Genomic DNA, 17,376 nt, shown 5'->3' with positions numbered 1-17,376 from the left:
TTCATTTTAGGGCTTCCTAATTACGAGGGAAAACTTAGCTGTTTTCTAATCAACCAGTCACACCCATTGATGAAAGCCCGCCCACGATAAGGCGGTGCCTTTACACTCTCGCCGGTTCTCCCACCACGCGGCTGGTCGATTGATGTATCATCACTCTTTGGACTTCGGAGCCGACGAAAGTGATCATGCTCCTCCGCTGTCAGCCCGCTGTCAAAGTGAACTTGAGCGTTAAAACGGCCGCGTCTCGGCAGACAGTCGATTTATGGGCCTCCAGCCCCGCGGTCCTGTCGCCCCACTTTTTACGCAGTCGCCGTTTTCCAAGGCAGCGGTCCGCGAGCAGTGTCTCCTCGATCGGGTGGCGGTAGTTTCGTTGCCGCAAAAGGGGCGCCGGCCGCTTCCTGACCACAAGAAGGCGGTGTCTGTACCTCAGAGAAACGGGCCGTCGTTCGGGAACACGTGCGCGCGATGAAAACACTTCTCCGAACGGGATGCCAGCGAGTAAACACACACTCTCTGTTCTGCGGTAACAGGCCGCTTTTCCCATAACTCAGTCGGTTTGGCGCCAACCGTCCAAATTCCTGACCTGTCGAGCCTAACAGGCTGGCTGCGCATCTCCATATTATCGTGCTCCACTCGTACCGCTCAGTACCGCTCAGCCCCGCTGAACCATCAAGGGAGCTCGCACATAACCCGTTGAACGGATGAGAGTCACTGTCCTGCGCGCACCGCTCCGACAAGCTCCCCTCAGCTGACGTTCCTCCTCGCCATCATTCAATGCGTCTCCTGTCTATCGATTAACAAGTTACTCCGCTAGTGTACCCATGCCGCTCAACATCTTCTCAATTCCAAATACACTGGGCTTTGAAAAAATCAACGGTGATTTAGCTTTGGTTAAACCGAGTGAGAAGCGTTAGCTCCACGACGGTTTGGGCTGGCAAAGTCTTATTTTCTGTTCGTCGAGCATTTGTTTATTTTTTGCCAGGCTTAAAAATCCTTAAGCTACGGCTTCTCACTCGGTGCAACAATTCACGCACTTTCTGTACACCCTCCTGGCGATTCGCAATGCTGTGCACTAAATACCAAATACACTGATTTAATACAGGCTATATGCGCCATTCGTACGGTTCGCATTCCTGAAGAACTGCAACATGATCTACACGGAGCTCTTACTAAGCTACGTCTTCACACTGTCACGCTGAGGTGGATTCCTGACAACGTTGGAATCCCAGGCAATGAGGTAGTGCCTCACCTCGCCAGCGAACTTCAGCCCCAGCCGTCTGGGATTCTCTGGCATTATCCCCCCACGTAAGACGCTACTCTTCACTCAAAAGAGAAATCAAATTTCACTATGACAACATTAGGGAAACTCTTCGTACACTTCCTCTTCCTGATTAGTTCCTCTCTACTACGCAAGTGCGCATTATTCGACGCATACAACTAAATACTCCTTAATACATTCCTTACTCCTGCCCGATGGTCTCTATACCGCATCAGACATTCCCCCGTAAGCCCGAATTGTTCTGACCATAATGCAAACTTAGAACACTGCATGTTTTCCTCCCCTGTTGCAATTCAGTCACCTCACTTTCCACACACCCCTCCTCCAACGTGGCGGGCTTGGTTAGACTCTTAACAGCTGAAAGACCAGTTGGCCTTCGTTACCCTGGCCCAGAACATTCTCGGCGCTTTATAGTGCGTTACAATTGATTCCTCCTCCTCCTGTCCAGATCGTCAGACGAGGCTAAGCGCCTGCTTTATCTCATTCGGTGACACGTGTTCAGCACCGGACTCCACGGCTCTGACTGCTAGGCATCTCAGCAGCTGCTATTTATGCTCGTCCGAATGCTTGACGTTACGGCCTAGCACGTGAACGCCACATGTAGACTGTGTCACGCGCGACGGCACTACTTGCGTGATGTAGTCTGTTTATGAGGCCGTGATGTCGCGGCCTAGCACGTGAACACCGCACGTCGACTAATTCCTAGGCGCACCGCCGCTGCTTCACTCATGTACTCGGCGTAGAATGGCGTGATGTTACGCCCTATCACTTAAATACCGCGTTTCGGCTCCCTAGCGATCCGTGTCGGTTACGTGACCAGATTTTAGCTGACGTTGATGTGACCTTGACGTGACATTGACTTCTCCAGTTTGCCCTTTACTTGACCTTTGACCTATGCAATGACTGGACCATTGGTCCGACCATTCATCATATAGTGGTTTTGCTTGACCTTGGCTGAGCCTTGAAGGTCACGAACAGTGCCCGCTGCAAGGAGCCGTGTTAGCCCAGGCAGGGGGGGGGCGCCGTTGCACCCGCGCCGGAACGCTGCCAGAGAAAGCAGTCCAGACACCGAGCTCCCAAGCGACGAAATGAACCCCGTTTATTCTCGCACTCCGCTTTTATACACTTGCGCCACAGATACACTAGCGCCACTATCGCAGTCGCAGCTGCCAGCCAAGCCAAGCCAAACCAAAACAGATGATAACAGCACATCCCCCTTTTCAAGCACTATTAACTTTACATGCATACACTTCAAAACAACATTGGAACACACCCAAGAAAACACGACAGAACACAGTCACTCCAGCATCAGTCGTCCACGCCCAGCCTTATGGGTTTGCGAACAACTCTTCCAAATCTGGTCGTAGTTACAATTCTCGCTTGAGAATTGCCACCGTCAGTCTCCGTCTGAGTTAGAGGCACCAAAGCTTCCGGAGCTTCGTCAAATTGGTTGTCTACTCCAGTTACCAATCCGGCCCTGCTGTGCTGTTCCTGACTATCCGGAAATTCGTAGTTCCCGCTATCTACCCGGCCTTTTGGGAGACGGTTAAGCATTCTCCTGTTTCGACGGACTTCAACCCCGTTTTCCGTTTGAACACGGTATGAACGCGGCTGTGGTGCTGCTCCGAGCACTGTACCTTTGGTACATAGAGATCAGTCACCCACACCACATCACCTGCTTCCAGCTTTGGGAGATTTTTAGACCGGTGACGTCGGTCGAAGTGGCGGCTTTGCTCCTTTCTGACTTTACGGTCCTTGGCTGCCGCTTCTTGCAGACAGCATTGTCCCGGATTGCGGTGCGAAGGCAGCATTGGGACTCTCGTCCTAAGCCTTCTACCCATCAGTATCTCCGCTGGGCTGACATTCAGAACACCAGGTGTGGCCCTATAAGCCAGCAAGGCTAAGTAAGGGTCGTCCGATTTTAGAATGAGATTCTTAACCGTCTTTACCATACGTTCGACTTCCCCGTTTCCCTGGGGGTGCCTCGGACTCGAGGTGACATGACGGAAGCCATACAGTTTTGCAAATTTCTCGAACTCGGCACTGACAAATTGGGGACCATTGTCGGTCACCACACACTCGGGAATGCCATGTCTCGCAAAAATGCTTTTTATTCGGCTTATCACGGTAGCAGACTTTGTTGACGGAAGAATGGCAATCTCTGGGTATCGCGAAAGATAGTCTACTACGACAAGATATTGCCGTCCCTGAATTTGAAACAGATCGACCCCTACTCTCTCCCAAGGAAAAGAGAGCGTTGGCGATGCAATCATCGGTTCGATCTGTTCTGGCGCATGCCTCGCGCAAACGCTGCACTGTTTCACGAATGACGCTATCTCAGTGCTAAGTCCCGGCCACCAGACAGAACCTTTAGCCACACTGCGGCATCGCGAGATGCCTTGGTGACCGTCATGCAGTTTGCTTAGCGCTTCCTTGCGAAGGGTCTGAGGAATGATAGGCCTCATACCTTTGAGCAGAAACCCGATCACCAAAGTAATGCATGCACGTTCCTGCCAGTATGGCAGAAGATAACAGGAAACATTTTGTTTCCTGGGCCACCCTTTTTTGCACACTGTGCGCAAGCTTCGACACACTTCGTCTTTTGCTTGACCTTCTTTTACTCTTTTCAAGAAATCGTCGCCTGTTTCTAAACCCAGTAAACAAGCTTTCGAGTAAGCGGTTACCTCTGAGACAGTTAAACAGCTTTCCACTTTCGTACGAGCTAACGGCGAACGTGAAAGAGTATCAGCAGTGGTTAGCGATTTGCCTGGTACATATAATACAGAAAAACTGTATCGCATCAGGCGCAGACGAAAACGTTGAATTCTTGGGGGCATAGCGTCGATTGCCATGTGACCCAACAGCGACACCAAGGGCTTGTGGTCAGTTTCAAAAACAACTTCCAGACCACGTATATACTCATCAAACCTTTCCGCTGCCCACGTCAACGCCAGCGCCTCCTTTTCGATCTGGGAGTACCGTTGCTCGGTTTTGGTGAGCGAACGAGAAGCGAATGCAACTGGTCTACGTTGCCCGTCTTTTTGCTTTTGAAACAAAACTGCTCCCAGACCAAAAGACGATGCGTCAGCTGAAAGAGTGGTTTGTAGCGAAGCGTCGTACAAAGCCATGCATTGCGCTGAACAAATGAGCTCTTTGAGTTCTTGGAACGCTTTTTCCTGATTCCTGTCCCAGACCCAGTCCCTATCCTTGTGCAAAAGAACACGCATGGGAGCAGTCACTTGGGCTAAATGTGGCAGGAAGCGGCCCAAATGATTCGCCATGCCCAAAATGCTTCTAAGCTCAGTAACGGTTCTGGGTGCTCTCAAATCTTTTATAGCACTGACCTTCGCTGGATCAGGATGAATACCTTCCTCATTCAAAATGTGACCCAAAAAACGCACTTGCCTAACCCCGAATAAGCATTTCTCTTTGTTTAATGTCACATTTGCCCTTGCTAGGCGTGTGATCACGTTACTTAAACGCTCATCGTGTTGAGCTTTGCTTTCGCCAAACACTAGGACATCGTCCATGAGATTAACGACCCCCGGCAGGCCACCTAGTATCTCAGACATTCTCTTTTGGAAGTATTCCGGAGCGGAGGTAATTCCAAAGGGTAGTCGCGTGAAACAGTATCTACCGAAGGGTGTTAAGAACGTGGTTAGCTCTTCCGAGTCTTTACTGAGTCGCACCTGGTGGAAGCCTGAGTTGGCATCGAGCTTTGAAAACCATTTCGCTCCCGACAGTGACCCTAGAGCTTGATCCACAGTTGGTAACGTAAATCGCTCTCGAACTACGCATTTGTTCAATTTAGTGAGGTCTACGCAAACTCTCAGGTCTCCTGAGGGCTTCACTACCGGAACTATTCCGGCGCACCATTCGGTGGGCCCATCCACTTTCCTGATTATGCCTAAACGCTCCATTTTATCTATTTCGCGCTTCAGGGACTCCCTCAGGGGAATTGGTACCCTGCGTGGAGCGCTTATGGCATGCGGGATAGCGCCAGCTTGTAGCCTGATGGTGTACTGCCCTGGCATCGTACCTAGACCGCGGAACATTTCTGGAAAACGCGTCTCGTACTGCAGGTTTCCCGACTCGACCGCGTCTGCAAATTTCACGATACCTAAGACCTCAAGTGCAGGTAATCCTAGAAGGGCGTCGCGTAACGGACTGACAACGTAGCATGTTTGATACACAGTTTTCTCTTTCCATGCGATCTCTGCTACGAATTTGCCTAGTACGTTAAGCTTACTGCCTCCTGCACCTTGCAAGATTTCATCGGTTTTTACCAGTCGGGACGGTAATCCCGGAAACGTTGATGGTAATACTGACACTTCAGCACCTGAGTCAACCTTTGCAAAAATGGGCACAGAATTAATGCGCACCTGAACAAATCGCGCTTTTCTGCATGCATCTATTGATCCCGCGAAAGTCTCTCCAGTTTCCTGGTTGACCGCTGAGACGCGTAGCTCTCCAGTTTCCTGGTTGACCGCTGAGACGCGTACCTTTCGTTGAGCGGAAGCCGTTGCTTTCTTCAAGCAGGCCTTTGCGAAATGTCCCTTCTTGCCACAGTGAAGACACTTGGCAGCTCTGGCTGGGCACATTGTCCTGGGGTGGGCGTCGCCACTGCAGAAAGGACACCGCACTTCCGGCGTTCGTTGCCCATGCTGCCGCACCTCCGGCGTTCGTTGCCCATGCAGACGTCCCTTGTGCCTCTGTTGAACCACCGCGTCCACATTGGGGTCCTGGTCACGAATTTCCGATGACTGATGGCTGTGTTGTCGTCGTACAGTACTTTGCTGCTGTTGGACGCTTTCCTTTAAGCGAGCCTTCGACAGCGCCGAAGCCAGCGTGAGCTGAGAATCCATTTGCAAAGCTTCCGAGAGCTTTGCGTCGCGGAGCCCGACAACCAGTCTGTCTCGGATCAATCGTTCTTTTAGTTCACCGTAGTCGCAACGCTCCGCCAAGCCGTGTAGCGCAGTGACGAACTGGTCTACCGACTCTCCTGGCATTTGTACGCGTCTGTGAAAACAGGCGCTTTCGTACACGATGTTCCTCTCTTTTACAAAGTGCCCGTCGAACTTTTTCTTTATGGTTTCATAGTTCTTGGCGTCTTCGTCAGATAGTGAAAACGTCTTGAATATGTCACGAGCTTGCCTCCCTATTGTGTACAACAGCGTTCGTACCTGAGCCTCCCTGGAGCATTCGTTGAGTCCTGTTGCATATCGGAAGTCGTCGAAATGTTCGATCCACGCCGGCCACTCTGACGTGCGGTCAAAGTCCAGCGGTGGCGGTTGCTGCAGTCCATGCAGCCGTATTGAAGGCGTCTTCGACATCGTGGATGGAAGGTGCCTGGCTCAGTGGGAAGATTCTTGACCATCTGACAACATGTCGTAGACGGCCACTTCTGACACCATGTCGTGTTAGCCCAGGCAGGGGGGGGCGCCGTTGCACCCGCGCCGGAACGCCGCCAGAGAAAGCAGTCCAGACACCGAGCTCCCAAGCGACGAAATGAACCCCCGTTTATTCTCGCACTCCGCTTTTATACACTTGCGCCACACTTGCGCCACAGATACACTAGCGCCACTATCGCAGTCGCAGCTGCCAGCCAAGCCAAGCCAAACCAAAACAGATGATAACAGCACACAGTGCCCGCTGCAAAGAGCCCGAGACCTCTAGTAGGGCAGCTACCAGTTCGAAAAATTGGTGGCGACTCAACTCGGTTGAGGCTGTATATGCGTAACGAAAGCTACTAAACGAGGTGAGTCCTACTCTAATTTTCTCGTCGCCAATGCGCTGGCTGGAAATCGTGTGCTGAGATCGGTGATTCGACGCGTCTTTTTGGCGTATTCCGAATCTTCTCACTCCATTTGACCGGCTTCTCCTTCTCTCTCTTCCTCCTTCTGTCTTCTCGACTTCCGAATAATCTTTCTCCATTCTACCGGCTTCTCCTTCTTCTCGTCATTCTTCTCTCCCTTCCCTCCTTGTTCTCTTGTGTGGCTCGGAGCAAATAGCTGAAATGGTTACAGCACTTGCGCAGTAGTACCTAGCGACGCTTACCCGAAATACACCGCGTAATAGCCTAGTGTCACTTCCGCTACATTAAGCGACTGCAGCCCCTCCTCTGGGGTGTGTAGGTGGTCTAGGTCCTACAATCATCGCTTATATATAAATTACCTTCAATACATGCAAAGTATCGAGTTAACACGTATTTTCGTTACACTTTCTCCCTCTTTCATTCGTTTCTAAAACCCAATAGACTGAGTGAACGGCGAGTATATATTTCTAGTAACATTTACCTTCCATTTTGTGAGTCTAGAAAGCCACTGGTTGTTTACGTCTCCTTATTTTCAATCCAAAGAAACCTGCCAACTTATTGTACTTTACCCCTGAAGGGCCCTTGCACGCTTTTGCAGGGCCTTAGGCCGGTAATACCGACTTTGCAACTTGATATATTTGTTTTGGAGCTTGTGAACTTGATGCATTCCCTTAAACAGAGTGGAAACACTCGCTACGTTAGATACGTATGCATATTGAGAGAAAATGGCACGTTAAGCGAATGGTGTTGGATTAATTTTGACAAAGTCGACTTAGTCATGTCGCATATCGTCATACATGTCATCTGAAATAATCGACTTATCTAGGAACACACGAACACAAATAATGGAGCACACGGAAAAGACATCTCTATTTTAGCAAATATACGCTTTTACTGCGGTTGGACACCGAACTGCTGAATACTTAATAATGTTGAAATCCAAAACATTTCTTATAATAGCGCTGCCTTCCTACATGCATAGATTGTGCTAGTGTATAGCGATGGACGAAAGTTTCCATTGATGTGTATTTGCGGAAAAGAAATTTTTTCTCGGTTGCCCCGGTATCACGTCGCCTGGTATATTTTGTACCACGCGGAACAAGCATGTCTCCTCATACTATGTTAGCCTTCTTTGCCAAACTTTGCAGGAATAATTCTTCCACGTATCCTCAGCCCGGAAGCTTTTGCCCCCAGCTGCGTACGTGTGCAATTGCACAATGACACTAGGTAGCCTTCGCTGAAATGTATTTTATAACCACTAATAATGCATAATTAATCAAATAGCCCTGAACATTCATTATTTTGTCAAAGAATTGCATTTATTTGGCTACGCGGGAATTTAACTGCAATATGTGCGCCAAAACATTTTCCGCATGAGCACGGACACTTCATATTTCCGGATTCACTGGAATTTCCTGGAGCCGTTAGAGCTGCAGGACAAAGCAACGTTTCATTTACAATAGCGATCAGTGACCAAAATCAGGAGATGTTTTAACTAGACACTTTCGTAGTCATATTCAAAACTGTACTACCTTGGAGAACTGTAGCAGTAGAAACAAGGTAGATTCGCAAGTTACTGGTCGTAGAGGAGAAAATTCGGCTGAACTATTATACGTAATAATATCGTATTGAGCGCGCTACTTCGACTGCTATCAAGTGTGCAATGGGGTAGAGAGCGTTTCTATTGCTGCTGGACATATATGAAGCTGTTCGGAAGGGCGCAACTATTAGGTTTTAAATCCTTGATTCCTGGGGGCGTGTGCATGTTTGCTTTGGCGTATTGGGGACGGTAAACCGCCATACGGTTACCAGGCTCTGAGAAAAGCTGTTTTAGAGAAGTCCAAAGCCTTCAGCCACCAGAGCTTCTCTAGCTTACACTGTTATTGAGTAGTACGAAGAGACATGGCCTCTCGCCTCTATTTTGACTATAACGGTTTCTCTTCTTCATGGGTGCGTGCATGCACGTGTATGCTTGTGCGTGTGCGTGTGTTACGGCACAAGCCGTAGCTAGCTGTTGACAAGACTAAAGCAATACTTATTTGAACACAGGCGTCAATAGCTGTAATGGCCGCTTTTATTTCATCACGTTGTTGTTTCCTTACTAATGCACTGCACACGCCGGTTGTCTTCTGCAACACTTCAGCTGTGGTGGTGAGCCACGCACTCCTTGTAGGCATTCTTGACAGATTCCGCCTGCTCGGGCTGAAAGAAAGAAGATGCGATGACATCAAAATCATCCGCGGCAATTGCCTTCTCTGGATTCTCATGCGCATATTAAGAGCGAGCGTTCACACATAGTATTTCAGCCTCCGCGCATATATTGGTCGCGCCCGCTATAACTCAGTTCATTAGCTTTTCTTTATTTAGGTCATTAATGGCCTTGTCACATTATTGGAAGCCAAGCTTGTGATATGCTGCACATAAACTCCACATTTGCGAGGGAAAAATATATGCTGAAGAATACAGCCAGAAGAATCGAAAATCAAGCACAGACTTTTGCGGAGTTCTGTCTTAAAAGTACGGCTAAGTACGTTGCCTCATCTCAAACACGGGTATTTGTTGGGAATGTTCAATGTCCTAAAAGGGTTCTAGCTGTGAGAACGGTGGTTGCTATTTCTGAATAACGCAATGGGTGGTAACGCTCGAAGAATGAATATTTCATACCACTCGTCACTGTCTGAGGGGACAAAGTTGCTGAAAGGAGTAGTCCTGAAGGAAGTGTTCGTAGTGACATACATATTACGCAAACGAACTGCCAACGCTATCAGAGAAAACACAGGGGAGTGTTTCGATTTCTTTATTTCATGGTGCTGCTCAAAGAGAAATTATCAGTGTAAATATATATCGTCGACAGACATCTGATTACAAAGTACAAAAACAAAACAGGTACGATAGCCACAGGTATATGAATGTGCAATCTCCTTAAGTTCTGCACTGTGCTCTTAAAACCCTGCAAACGCTCGGCTATCCATTGGTCTTACTTTCACGGATTTTTATGCGGCGCTTAATTTATATTTGTCATTGTTTGCTAGAGCCAGATCCCAACGGTTAGGACGCCTCAGCCTTTCAAATCTCCTGGTAGTTACGTGCAAATGCATATAGCTGTCGAGAGGGAACGTTTTTGTGAAGAGGTTATTGCGGATTTCTATCGCAACTGATACTACTCTTGCCAACAAAATAAATAAATGGTGCAGCAAATGTGTCCCAGCTTCAGTCAGAATGTCGTGTTACGGATTATAAATGCGTAAACATATTGCTACCGAATGCTTGCATGTTTGTAACTGTTGAGGTGTACAGTCTTTTTCAGAAGGTTAAAGCCCAGGCTGTTCAGCTTCAGAGCCACATGGTTTGGCTCGTAATGCCCTCCCAGACGTCCAAATGTGCTTAAGGTAAGATTTGTTGTCTCACACTCTCCAACCAGAAAGACTTCCACGAATGCTAAATGAGCACCACATCACTACTTAAAGCCAGACCCCCTAGCCTCTAAGTTTTTGTCAAAGACTGTCGCATTCTGTGATAGTGAGGAAAGAAGGTTTTGCTCTATAGAAGCTGGTCAGTACTAATTTTCGATTATGCAATGCACGGATGACATCTCTAAAGAAATATTCAAACTTCGACCTACTTCTCCAGCGCTTTGTTATTTTTCTTTAAGGCATGGCTACCACTGGTCGTGCAGTGATGGAAGAATTAGGAGGTTTATTGGCAGTATTAAAAATACATTCTTTTCTGCTTAATTTCAAACCTGACTATATAGTTATGTTCAAACGTTACGGCGTCGTTCTCTTTTTCATTTCGGCTGCATATAGTTCCATGGCAGAGCTTTTAATTGTTCAGATAGCGTTATCATGCACGGGGATGAAAGAAGACAAAAGTATACGCTCGGAGCGAGGAATCTCGAGGAAACAAAACTAAGATGCAAAAATATACTCACGGAGAGAAATGCCTTCACCATCGCGCTCTGGAAAGGAAAGAAAATATTTAATTTTGCGGTTTTCGAGTGACTTTGTAGTTTGTTTGTTTTTTCAGTAAATGTGCGATGTTGAGAATAATATTATGCTGCCATTTCTAAAGTGACCATGTTTTTCGTAAGGAAGATATAGTCTGACGTTTTCTGGATTACTGACAAAAGCCTTGGCTACGCTAAATATTTTATGCGGATTCCTAACCAAAAATTGAACATACTACTATACTTCTACTACGGAAAGAGAAATCAAATCAAGATTTATTTTCCGCCATGCTTTTTTGCAAATTTTTTGATAGAGAGCGTGTCACTCAGTGTGAAACGTACGACATTTCAGTGATAGTTCTAAAACTTTTTTTCAAAATGCCGCTTCGGTGCAACCGCATTCCGTACACACGAACAAGAATATGCTGCTTTCCACCAAAGGAGGATCCTGCCGCCGTGCAAAGAGCCACGTGTAATCAGTTAGTGTGGTATTGAAAACGCCTAATACTACACAATCTGAGACAAAATGCGCTTAGAAGCTGCACGCATATTTATATTACACGTAAGAAAGTATTGGCAGTCAGCACCGTCTGACTGACAGCGTCTATTAGAGACCGCAGCTTTCCAAACCAAACTAAACGCTTCCTTAATATTCGGACTTCTTGAGGAATAAGGAGTAAATTTTCGACCAAGAATTCAGCAACAAAATACTCAGAGTCAATGATTACCTAACATTATAAAAACTGTGCACTCACAAAGTCGATGTCGGCCTCACACTGCTTCTTCACAAGCTCGCCCACGTTGCCACCTTGGCTCTGGATGACTTGTCTTGCCTTTCCTGTGAGCTGTGAGGGAAATCACAATCAATGAAATCAGCTTAACTAGCTGAATTAAGGAGCCAGAAATATAAGTGTTTCCTCAGCGACTGTTAACAACGGTCAGCTCTGGGGTCACAAATACACCAATGATGAAAATATCAGGCATGTTCTCAAAGAGCGGAGCCACGCCAGCCGTGCGGTACAATTTTCGCCCCTGCGGTGAATTCACTGTGCTAATATTTTTACTCGCAACTCCAGAGTGCATAAGAAATGTATCTACCTTATTTGTAACAGATTTATACATTATTGAGAAAGCAGGGCCACACAGCATATGTTCTATTTTATTGACGCTGCACGAGTGTTTTCGCTTAGGCATGGAATATTGCATGAAGCAGAGAGACAGCGATTCATTTACAAGCTAGTATATTTCTGTGCCCCTCCGTCCAAAGAAACATGATTCAAATACGTCCCTGACATGCGACTTCTTTTGCTGTGCTGATCCTTGTCGCTCCACAAGATGCAGCAGAAGAAAGAGAACAACCTTAGCTTGTTCACTTATTGCTTTACCTATCTTATCGATGTTGGCAACTCCACTGGCACCTTTTTCCTTGGTGAATACTATACGTAGATTCCTGTTGATGGCATTCCTGAGCATTTAGCTTTTTAGATGCGCTGTCATGCATCATATGTGAGTTAAGGTTATTTATCATGTCGGACAGTGCTGAAAGTTATTTTCAATGTGTAGGCTCATCGATTTTTATCTATCGGCACTTCTTAACAAAGGTTTTCATCTGATGAGAACCTTTTTAGTGAGCTGTCTAGCTTCGTTTCCATCTACTCGTATACTGGATGCCCTGCATGGTACGCCATATGGTTTAGAGAAAGATAAATGCGCTGCTTAGGTTTATGAGGACGAGGACTGAATTAAAAGACGACGCAAACGTTAAGCGCTTAAACGTTTGTGTCGTCTTTTACCTCTGCTCTCTTTAACCCAAGCAGCGTATGTATATTTGTTAAAATGTTCCAACTAGCGCACTTACAAGCACTACTTAATTTGTAAGACTCTCGGTGTTCTCAACAATACGGTTTGTTTTGTTTTTCGCTTGTAGCTACCTAGTGGCTGACGTTTTCGTTACCAGTTCCCTTTGATGTCTCTGCAAGTCCTTTCGTACCTTACCATCCAGCGTATCCACATTTAACCCGTCGAAAGCCTTCATATCCTGCGCAGTGCCATTATGCATGTTAGTGTTTGGCACGTTTCATTTTTACACTGGCGATTAAGACTCTGCCATTTGCATTTCAAGCTCCCATTTTCTCAGAAAAAGATGTTAATGCCTTCGTTGCTTCATCCCAAATAGTAATAATTAGTTTTCGCAGCTATTCCTCGTAGTCAACCACTGCCTGAAGGGGACAGCTACTTTTTTCTTTGCCTGTCTTGGGAATGAAGGCGACCATAGGTTCAGTGCACCGCGCTTTTTATTTACTCGTTGCAGATTCCACTTAGATATTTCGCCCATGTCTTCGAGATGCCGCTATGTAGATGTTAAGGCACATGGAGGCCAACAATCTTCATGCCTTATAAGGCGCAATTACGATACCTGTCGCCAAATTTTTAATGTAAAGTTTCTCTATGTCGCAAGTCATATCCTTATTGAACAAGAATCGCACACCTGGATCCAGCTGATCAGCTAAACAACAATAATATTCGATGTCTCATTTTTATATTATCAGGCGCTTCATAAAAATATAAATGGCGGTCGGCCGGTAACCTGCCTCTGCAGAAATGCTGGGAAAAGCAAATGCATTGCAAAAATTTGAAGCCATTTTTCCGAACATTGATAAAAAGCTCAATCATTCGGCGTCCATGCTTCAGTTCCGGACGTCCGAATGCAGAAGACAGAGACGAAGGAATTGACGAGTACCTCTGGGTCAACTTTATCGGCCATGCATTTCGCCACTGCCGTGATCTGGTCGCTGCTCATGGCTGAAAAGCGGTAAAAAAGGTTGCATTTCTTGCGTGATCACATTGCGTTATATGTGAACTGCACTGCGTTCAGAATAATCTTTGTATTTCTACGACATATAGCTCTCGAAGTGTGTGCACTGCTGTCAGAAAAATGACTATGTACAAGTTGGTTCAAAAGTAAACTGAGCACAATGCCGCTATCTAAACCTCTTCAGACTTTCCCTAATTAAAACTGGTAGCTGTGATACATGCAGCCTGTTACTGAAGACTAGTGCGGTTTTATAAAGAAAACATTATACATGTTTATGCCTGCTAAAGAAAGCGTAGATACAATCAGGACGAAAAGGATATGCTCCGCCTACTCAAGTTAGCACCTAAAGTTCAAGCCAAGGCTGAAAGAAGAGGCCGCAGGGCCACATGGAGATTCAGCAAAAGCAGAGTGATGATGCTCAATTATTGTTTCCTTTGTTTGATATGTCTGACAAACCTTGGTATATGAATCTGAACATATATATGGCATATGAACAATACACCAACCTCTTCGCAGCTTCATAAAACGATGCATGTCTCGTCGGCTTACATGTTCGAAAATGGCCATAAAGCAACACATGATCTCTTAGACTACATGCGTATCCTTTAAATATGGGAGCAATAAAACATGACTAATTTTTTTCTTACTATTTGATAGATGATCTGAGCTAGCAGTTTTAGCTGAGAATAAAAGCAGCTGGGACCAGATGTCTGCCGTTTTTGTTACTTCAGAAATCATTTAGGCTTAGTAATTTTTTGATAAGGCTGAAAATAATCTTCTTTGCGAGTCTGTTCACAACTGCCTAAGGATTAGTGCCTAAGTGACACTGCTGCGGAAAGCGGCACAAATTTGCAAATCACCCTCTCATTTTTATTCGTAGATGTGACAACTGACACTGCCGTATTATTCTTATTGCCGTGCATCAATGAAAAGGGCAGCTGAGTAGAATCAGGGTATAAGTTATTAAAAAGTTTAAATTCTCACTTTGCCCCGTCCTGTGGTTAAAGTCATGTAGTAAGTAGTACATGGTGTGGACGGCGACACCCTTGAGAAATCGGCGCATTACTCCCACTCAAAATGAACGCATGCGATCTCGGCTCCAAGGAGATGTACAGAACAATTTCAAGCCTATTAAGATTCTGTTCCATGGCCCACAATATTGTGCGCAGTGTTGCTGCCGCGAAAGTGTGCAGACAGCCAACAAAAGTTTTTGGGGTTTCTGGTCTTGATAGCATTTTTGTTCGTTTTAGTTCTGTTCGTCTTTACAGCAGGTAAGTAACTAAGGATAACGTAATTAGAGACAGTGTTGCTGCTTCCTTGCTAAGCCATGTAGAAGGTAAATGCTGTTTAAGTAGGCTCGTACCGTGTGCGTGAATACGAGGTATTTAATATGACTCAAGGCCAGCTCGAATGGAGATCTTTCAATTGTCCGGGTTTGCTAAGCGAATAGGTCTGGGTGCCAGAAGGGCAGAGTGCGACGCTGTGCTTCGCACTCTGCCCTTCTCACACCCAGACCTATTGGTATAGCAAACCTGTGCTTCGCAAGACGTCTTACGTAGCTCCTAGCTTTTAGTATATTTTATTTTACGGTTCTTAAGTTTCCGCCTCTGGGAGTGTCAGAACTGCTGAGTGCGCCAACGCTGCTAGCGTTTCTGCTGAACTTTCTTCGTTGATACGGCGTTCTGATTTTGGTTCGGAGCTATTCTTCGGTACGTTAAGCATGTGCTTGAAAACTGGAAAGCTAGAGTAGAGCTTTAGAACAAGCAATAAAAATATTACATTTAGTTCAGTCCCCAGATAGCATCTAAACTAGCCTATTGTGCTAATATCTAGCCTGGTGCTAACATGTTTCTACCTTGTTTACCCGGGGTGACAACATTCTTAAGTATTGTATTCGATAACCAGCGGTGACAACCGAATATTTCCTCTAATTAGTAATGGCAGGTTTGTTGAACAGCATATATTTTAAAATGATGGCAAGCAGAACTTTGTGCGCCTTGAACCGCTTTGTTGTTCACAAACCTTCACAAAACAATGTTAAGTTCTCATCATTACGAACCGATCCGTTAAACACTAAGAACCGTTGTAGTGGATCGGCCGGTTGTGCCATCTAAAACTCTTATTATCATGAATCCTTAGTTAAAACTCACAAGGAGCTAAGTAACAAATACTGTTTGGCCCTGCGCACGTCACATACTGTTCCGCTCTCTTCTCGATAAAAAAAAATAACCTGAATGTCATAAAAAAGCCAGCATCCTTTCCTACCACCGCCCAGTACTGTTGAGGCAAGAAACAGGCCTGACATATATGTGACCACCCATTGTCGTCATTGTGTGGCTGCACATTTCACAGCACATATTTACCCCTTTCCAAGTAAATTTCATCAGCTCATGAGGCGACTAAAAGTTCTGTTATCTCCATTGAAGCAATATGTTGGAATGATAAAAATTCAGCGAAAAATTCGTGAGGTTTGATTTAATTCTGAAGTTTCCAAGCTCTTTAAGGACACACAAAGACGTTTTTGTCTAAACATGACTTTCTTTTTTGGTGCGTAATTTTTATTTTTAAATCATGCTTTACCTTCGTCTACTGAAAGGAAACTGCACTTTAAGCTTTAAAAAATCCCGTTCTCATTTTTATAGAAGGCTCCTTTCGCACCTTCAGTAAAGTTACAGTAATCTGAATATCTCGTCAATCCAACCGCGTAACTAGACACAGAACTCTTGAACAGTTCAATTCTCTTTGGCTGTCGGTGGAAGGTCGGAGTCCTGATCAAACTTTAGTTTTTTGATGAACAAAAAAACTACCAGCTAAAATATAACTTGTGCCGGTATATTCTAAGATAGATGGGGTCATTTAAGTTCTCTTACCGCACAGTTCATGACCACCCTTGACGACGAAGGCTCCTGCCACGACCAGTGCGCAGACGAACAGCACCTTCATTTCGGATGGGCTTAAAATCCCCGAGTAAGCAACGAGAGAGAAAGACAAGCGCTCCAAGAACGAGCTTGAATGAAGAACCCTGCGCTCATGCCCGCTATATATGGGCACATTTTCTTTCCTGGTGTCCTTGGCCAGAACGAGAAATGTCAAGCAAACTCGCTTGCTTGAGTGTCGCAATATTTCGCTATATTGGCTGTCCGTGCCTGCTCAGCTTTTTCCGCCCACTAGGACCGCAAATAATTTACACAAAAACAAAAAAAAACGGATTAACGTGAGCAGGAAACGCTGTCGTGACAATGATACGCACCACGCCTTTGAATCATCAGCCGCCTTCGCTTTGCCTACGTCGTTTTGCCTTTATTTTTTCACGATCTTGTGACGCGCTTCTGCCACGATGTCACTCGTACTAAGAAGACCTCCAGCACGTGTGCGTTGAGTATTGCACCTTCCCCGCCCCTTCCTCACTTCGCCGGTTACGGACAGCCTCGTGCTCGCCATTTCGCGGTCGCCAAGGGCACCGGCCACCCCTTCTGACCACCCTTCCGGGCTCCCTAAGCTGCAATGCATCTTCTCTAATG

At 46.1% G+C, this 17,376-nt stretch overlaps 1 protein-coding gene across 2 annotated transcripts; it reads right to left on the bottom strand.

The window, feature by feature from the left end:
• Positions 1-9,151: 9,151 nt before the first annotated feature.
• Positions 9,152-16,848, bottom strand: LOC146200349 (uncharacterized). Of its 2 annotated transcripts, none has more exons than XM_084592928.1 (5): positions 16,726-16,848; positions 13,781-13,842; positions 11,796-11,885; positions 11,026-11,052; positions 9,152-9,296 (listed from the first exon to the last, which is right to left on the bottom strand). In XM_084592928.1, exons 1-5 carry the CDS (start codon positions 16,796-16,798, stop codon positions 9,234-9,236), a joined length of 315 nt encoding a protein of 104 aa, XP_084449054.1. In that variant the 5' UTR covers positions 16,799-16,848; the 3' UTR covers positions 9,152-9,233. The 2 variants fall into 2 exon arrangements, with proteins under 2 accessions (XP_084449054.1, XP_084449055.1); XM_084592929.1 differs by lacking the exon at positions 16,726-16,848 and adding an exon at positions 14,362-14,429.
• Positions 16,849-17,376: the final 528 nt, after the last annotated feature.

This window comes from Amblyomma maculatum, chromosome 2, assembly GCF_055883805.1.
Source record: "Amblyomma maculatum isolate TAMU_Amacu chromosome 2, ASM5588380v1, whole genome shotgun sequence".
Lineage (NCBI taxonomy): Eukaryota > Metazoa > Arthropoda > Arachnida > Ixodida > Ixodidae > Amblyomma > Amblyomma maculatum.
Note: the sequence above shows the minus strand (reverse complement) of the source record. Positions and strands in the feature narration are given on the sequence as shown.

Coding starts and splice junctions, on each gene's coding strand:
- LOC146200349 (XM_084592928.1), bottom strand. CDS start 16,798: ATGAAGGTGCTGTTCGTCTGCGCACTGGTCGTGGCAGGAGCCTTCGTC. Junction 11,886..13,780: donor CCGATAAAGTTGACCCAGAG/GTACTCGTCAAT, acceptor TTTCCCTCACAG/CTCACAGGAAAGGCAAGACA. Junction 11,053..11,795: donor GTGAGGCCGACATCGACTTT/GTGAGTGCACAG, acceptor TTTCCTTTCCAG/AGCGCGATGGTGAAGGCATT.